Consider the following 6,288-nt stretch of genomic DNA (forward strand, 5'->3'; position numbering starts at 1 on the left):
AAACTGTTTGCTGCAGTGAGGAAGTTCTTTAAAAATGGGGAGACAGGGGACTTCCTTGGTGGTCTAGTGGTTACAACTCTGTGCTCCCAAGGCAGGCGGCATGGATTTGATCCCTGGTTAGGGATCTAAGATCCCACATGCCATGAGGTATGCCCCCTCCCCCCTCCCCCCCAAAAAACGAAACAGGAGTTTCAGGGACTCTTGCACCTTATTAACTTATTAACTGAACTGGCTTTGAGAACAAGAATCAACGTCTTACATAATTTTCAGCACATTTTGTACCTTTAGGTATAAAATCCAAATAACGCAGTCCTGAAGTTTCCGGCAGACCTGTCACCTAGTGCCAGCATTTTCCGGGCTGAGAAACAGCCACTGGTGGATTTTATCCTGAAGCAAAACATTTGTTAACAGTTGGTAAAGTGCATAGGAGGAAGGCGCAGCCTTTCAGGATTGCTCCCCGTCCTGCTGTTAGTTACTCGTTAGCAAGTTCTTTTTGAAGGAACCAAGCTTCTCAGGCTTCATTTGGGCTTCTCTTGTCTCTTGATTAGGACTGCCTTTACAGCTATTGGATGAGTACTCACAGTCTGCTAAGTAACTTGCTGGATCCTGAACCAAATTAGGACATCAACAAGATGTTTAGGGCCCTGATGTCATTAATGTTCTCATTTTTTGGCATTCTTTTTCATTTATCTGATCAAGTAGAGGTGGAGCTGAAGGCACAGTAGTAAAAGTTCAGTCCATAAAAGAAAGGGTGGATTTGGGGGAAAGGAAAGGCCACCTAACAAATTCGTAAATGGGGCTGGGGTCTTCATCAAAGGGGAAGGGCCTGCTTTCCCCCCTGGTATTCCCAGGCCACATCCAGAGCAGTCAGTAAACACTTGGTTCCCTTTTTGTCCTTTGTTTCATCAAAATAATATATGTAGCAGCAATTCTTAATGAGGGGTGCCTATCAGAAACACCTGGGAAATTTTTTCAAAGTACAAAAGCTTGTAACCTGTCCCTAGAGATTCTGATTCACTAGGTCTGGGCTAAGGCCACAGGCATCTATCTATCTCTCTATATATTAAAGCTCTGTGAGTTTGACTGCACTGGTTAGGAACCATTGACCTAATATAATTGATATTCCTAAAGTAGTATTCTTGGATTAGGACCTCACCATACATCTTTTTATTGATGTTTCTGTATTCCACACTTTGCACGTTAACATATTTTGACCTTATGATGGGACTTCACCTCTCTGACTGTCCCAGTAAACACCTGACTGTCTTCTCCAGCTGCTGATGTGTGGGACTGGGGACATCAGTGTGTCTGACTTCAAAGCCCACGCAGTGGTCATTGGTGGCTCATGGCATTTCAGAGAAAAGGTAAGTGAGCCAAAATTCTTTCAGTTGAATTTGTACCATATTATACAGAAAAAGTTTCAGAGGGAAAAAGCTGAGAAGCAGACATGTCAACTGGCAAAAGCGATACATGGTGGGGAAAGGCAGATGGTCATCCAGACAGATGGGAACTCTCGTCCTTAAGGGCTATTCATGCTGCGTCCACTGGAGAAGGAAATGGCACCCCACTCCAGTGTTCTTGCCTGGAGAATCCCAGGAATGGCGGAGCCTGGTGGGCTGCCGTCTATGGGGTCGCACAGAGTCGGACACGACTGAAGCGACTTAGAAGCAGCAGTGTGTACTTAAATATATATTTATTTTTATATACAAATAGATATATAAGCGGAGAAGGCAGTGGCAACCCACTCTAGTACTCTTGTCTGGAAAATCCCATGGACAGAGGAGCCTGGTAGGTTGCAGTCAGTGGAGTCGCTAAGAGTCGGACACGACTGAGCGGCTTCACTTTCACTTTTCACTTTCATGCATTGGAGAAGGAAATGGCAACCCACTCCAGTGTTCTTGCCTGGAGAATCCCAGGGACAGGGGAGCCTGGTGGGCTGCCGTCTGTGGGGTCACACAGAGTCGGACACAACTGAAGCGACTTAGCATGCTGTGTCCACAGAGGCAATAACGTTGAAAAGCCAGAGAGAGAGAACCAAGCAGTCAGGGACTGCCCTCCTGGCCGTGTCTGCGTCACTCCCTTTTAGAGAGGTGGTTGATTCTAGCTGCGTGCAAGTTACCGGGGCCCCCTCCTCCCACTTCAGAGCATCCCATTCCTTCCCCCAGGGGTCAGATCCACAGTGACACCTGGGTGTGACCCCAGCCTCGTGCTCTCCCCACAGGTCATGAGGTGGTTTTGGACTGTGGTTTCAAGTCTGACACAGGAAGAGTTGGCTCGGCTACTGCAGTTCACCACAGGCTCCTCTCAGCTGCCACCTGGAGGCTTTGCTGCCCTCTGTCCCTCCTTCCAGATTATCGCAGCCCCGACCCACAGCACGCTCCCAACTGCACACACGTGGTGGGTATCCGACAGCCCGGCGCAGGCTGTCACAGAGGGTTATCTTTGCAGCCCTCGCTGGCATGGTCTGCTCGTATGAGTTAATCACTTCCCTCCCTTCGGCCTTGCAGTTTCAACCAGCTGTGCCTCCCTACGTATGACTCCTACGAAGAGGTGCACAGGATGCTGCAGCTGGCCATCAGCGAGGGCTGCGAGGGCTTCGGCATGTTCTGACCACTCTCCCTGCCATCTGCTCGGCTCCCGTGGCTTCCCGGAACCTCCAGGCGGCGCGCACCACAGACACGAATGCTGACCCTGACACAGAACCATCAGCCAGAAGCTGCCGCGTGCCGCCCCCCAGCGTGTGGAGGAGTCAGTCACCCCGCAGCCTAGTCCTTCCCTCGCCCCCTCCCTTCCCGCCTTCCCCGCCACGGCCCCCTTTGGCAGCCCCCTACCCTGAGCAGCTCGCTCGCTCGCAGAGGAGGGTGGGGGCCTGCTGCGCTCGCCCTCGGTTGTCAGAGGAGCTCAGTGGCGGGAGCTGCCCCAACCGCTGAGGGGAGGCGACACAGAGGCTTGGCCTTTCTGGGAGCGCTGGGGTCCTCGCCTTTCCCAGCCACCTCTGCCGACGCTCCGCAGGGGTTCCCTCCATGTCCCCTTGACCTGGGGTCTGTGAGTCCTTCTCGGGGACAGGTGCCTACGTCTGCTAGCCAGGAGGGGCACACACCCGAGGTGGCCTACAGCGACAGACAGCCTTGAGTTTTGTCTGTCTGCACAACGGCCGGTGCAGGCACGGGACTAGCTCGTGTGGTTACTGATAGCACCAGTGGGTCCTTTTTTCCTGTGGCTTCAGAACTGGAAAAGGAGCTTTTCTGTGCAAGCATTTCTGGAAATGATCGTATCATTCATAAAGAAGAACTCCCTAGTAAGCTTTTTTTTTTTTTTTTTTTTTTTTGAGTATAATAAACCTGTGAGACAGACCTAAGAATGTGAAAGCTTAGCCAGGCTGTGGCCTCCAGTGCTGAAGGCGATTCTCCTTTAGTGTTGTGGGGCATTTCTTGGCATGTGACTGGCTTGAAGACTACTGATGCTTGTCCTGAGTTTGTTCTTTACACTGAGTGTGGCTGGCCCTGGCTCCTTACCTCCAACTTGTGCTGTCTGCTAAGAGCTGGGCATTCTTTAGGTTTCCGCTGAAGAAAATTTTGGAGCAAGAAATTAGGACAGTTTGATAGCATGCCACTGATTCCTGGTTCTCTCTGCCTGGTGTTCCCTGGCAGCACTAAGGCAAGGGAGAAGGGATCAGTAATTGCTTCTCAGAGGTCCTTAGGGTCAGGACACAAGGGACACACATCGGGGAGCTGTGTCAGACGAGAAATGCCTTGCTGTCCCAGTGACTTCCTGTCACTCCCTCAGTTACCAGCAAGGGCACCTCAGGAGGGAGGAAGACAAGTAGGTTCACTGTGGCGTGACTGAAGAGCCTACAGCTGTTTCTTGGAAGATGGCGACAACCTTTTCCATTAACGATTTGAATGAAGACATTTTCGAGACTCAGAATCTCAATTTCCGAAGTTTCTGTTTCTAAGAAGGCTTTGCTGCAAGCGACCATTCCCAATGGGGCTTTCGACTCTGAGAATATTAACAAGCCATCTTTATTGCCAAAACCAGCAAGTACAAAGAGTCCAGAGATGAGGCAAGACTTGAGGCCATGCCTTGGCCTGCTTGAAGCACGTCTGAGCCCTCCTGTTCCCAGGGATCATGAGGAACAAGCCTTCCTGAGCTGCTACAGTTCCTGCCTGACCTCACTCCTTCACAGTTGTCATTTGTCCTTGGCATGGGTGCTGACCTCATTCACCCTTGGGGTCCAGGGTCCAGCATTGGGGCCCTCTGTACCCCAGGGTCCTCCACGCCACATGGTCACTGTTCTCCTCAGGGACCAGGACAAGGTGCTGCCCCGTGGGATACGTACAGGCAAGTGTCATCATCCCCCTTGGAAGCACAGTGCTGCCCTTTGGGCCCAGAGAGGGATTCCAGCTGGGGGCACGTGGGCTGGCTCTGCTGTCTTTGGCCGTTGTTCCTCTTCTAAATCCTGTGTCCCCCGTCCCCTCCCTGCCCCCCCCCGCCCCCCGCCCCTCCACATACTGATGCTAGAGTGTGAGTTGATTTTCTTGGCTCCATCTGTCCTTTCTCAGCTCTAGTCATAGCACTTTTCAGGGCATCCTGGGTATCATGGCACCGCAGCTGCAGCCTGCGGTGGTTCTTAGCCCCAGGGTCTTTGTTTCACAAAACCCTTTGGTACTGTTGTGGTTTTGTATTCTTCCAGTGCTCTCTCTCTCTCTGTCTCCTAACTATTCAAAAGTATCTTTGCTCTTTTGCCCTTTCCTTTGACCTTCTGTTCTAATCCTGCTTTGGAATTAGCCGGTGTGGGGAGAGGTACACCATGTCGGAGAGAAGAAAGAGTGCCTGTTACTGGAAGTGTTTCCTATTCACGTTTCTTATTTTGCTCAGTTCTTTTATTTATGCCCTTGTGGCCCAGGTACTTGGGTGGCCAGCTAACCTCCTGGCTAATGAAGGAGACCAGGCACCAAGTGAACACCAAGGAAAGTGTCAGCGTGTTTCTAGAACTCCAGCAGAGACCAAGCCCTGCTGCAAATGTCAGGCCAGACCAAAGGGCCACACAGTTGCGCAGTAGTGTAAATATTTTGTACAGTGAATAAATGAATGTTTAAAAGGACTAAGAAGCAAGTGACTGCTTTATGTGATGATTCAGGGCTTAAATTGGAGGTGGGGAAGGGAAAGAAAAATGTAGAAATGTTTTTGCATTTCCCCAGTAACCCTTCAGAAGCAGTCAACTTGGGGTAGACTGGACTCCCGGAGCCCTGGCCTGGTCCAGACCTGCTTGCCTTCTCACCCTTCCCTGATTGCTGTCCGTGGTGCCACGCAAGGCGTTGGTGCCTCCTTGCACAGAGAGCTAACAGCTGGGACAAGTGCTTGGACTCAGCTCCAGAGGGAGAAACCAGTTTGGCAAAAACAGGATGTCTGTTCTCATCAGTCTTTTAAATGTTAATTTGTTATTGTTTTACTACATAAGAAACTCAGGGTAGAAAATTTGGAAATTAAAAAAAAATAGTACAAGAAAATAAGTTACTTGCCATCCAGAGGGAAGAACACTTTGGTGGGTGGTCTTATTTGCATATTGCATATGTATTTCTCAAAATCCTCTCAACCCTTGACTCTCCCACAAGTGCTTTGAGTATGGGGAAAGAACCCATAAAACCTGCTCCTCAAAAATTTTGGGGTAGCAGGTGGAATGAATTCTTTTTCCAACCATAGATAAGCTTGGCAGAGAAAACCAGACCTCTGATACAGGCCTTGTAGAAGTGTTAGGGACCCTGGCTTTCTTGTGGAAGTGAACATGACCTTGACATTGGTTCCCATTCTGGAAAATCAAAACAGATTCCCCTTTGTAATTGTGTTTTGATGTGCTTTTGTCGTGTTTTGCTTGTTTTGTCTTTTTGGCCACACTGCATACCGTGCAGGATCTCAGTTGCTCAGGCAGGGATTGAACCCAAGACCCAGCAGTGAAAGCACCAAGGCTTAACCACTGGACTGCTAGGGAATTCCCCTGTAATTGCTTTTAAAATACAGATTTTTTTTTCCCTTTCTGCCCCCACCCCACAGACTCAGCAAATTGGAATCTTAACTTGAAAATTACTCCTTTAGAGTACATTCAATCCACTCCCACCTCATCAAGCTCTCCTGAGTGGTATGAGATGTCTTAAACACACAAAACAAAATTCTCTCCCTCTAGCTTTACACTTTCAGGTTATTTGACAGTCTTAAATCTTTTATACTTGCTGCTTTTGTGGCTTTGACTGGGTCACTATGAACATTCATCACTGAGTGATTTCATCCCTT

General features: G+C 49.5%; 1 protein-coding gene across 6 annotated transcripts in view; it reads left to right on the top strand.

Annotated features, from left to right (window-relative positions):
* AREL1 (apoptosis resistant E3 ubiquitin protein ligase 1) overlaps positions 1-5,104 on the top strand; it is a 45,343-nt gene extending 40,239 nt beyond the window's left edge. For all 6 annotated transcript variants that reach the window (XM_005686082.2, XM_013967308.2, XM_005686083.3 and 3 more), the window contains 3 exons: positions 1,275-1,364; positions 2,222-2,397; positions 2,508-5,104. In XM_005686082.2, coding sequence (XP_005686139.1) covers positions 1,275-1,364; positions 2,222-2,397; positions 2,508-2,610 — 369 coding nt within the window. In that variant the 3' untranslated portion in view covers positions 2,611-5,104. The remainder of the gene's footprint in view (positions 1-1,274; positions 1,365-2,221; positions 2,398-2,507) is intronic.

This window comes from Capra hircus, chromosome 10 (genome assembly GCF_001704415.2).
Source record: "Capra hircus breed San Clemente chromosome 10, ASM170441v1, whole genome shotgun sequence".
Classification (NCBI taxonomy): Eukaryota; Metazoa; Chordata; class Mammalia; order Artiodactyla; family Bovidae; genus Capra; species Capra hircus.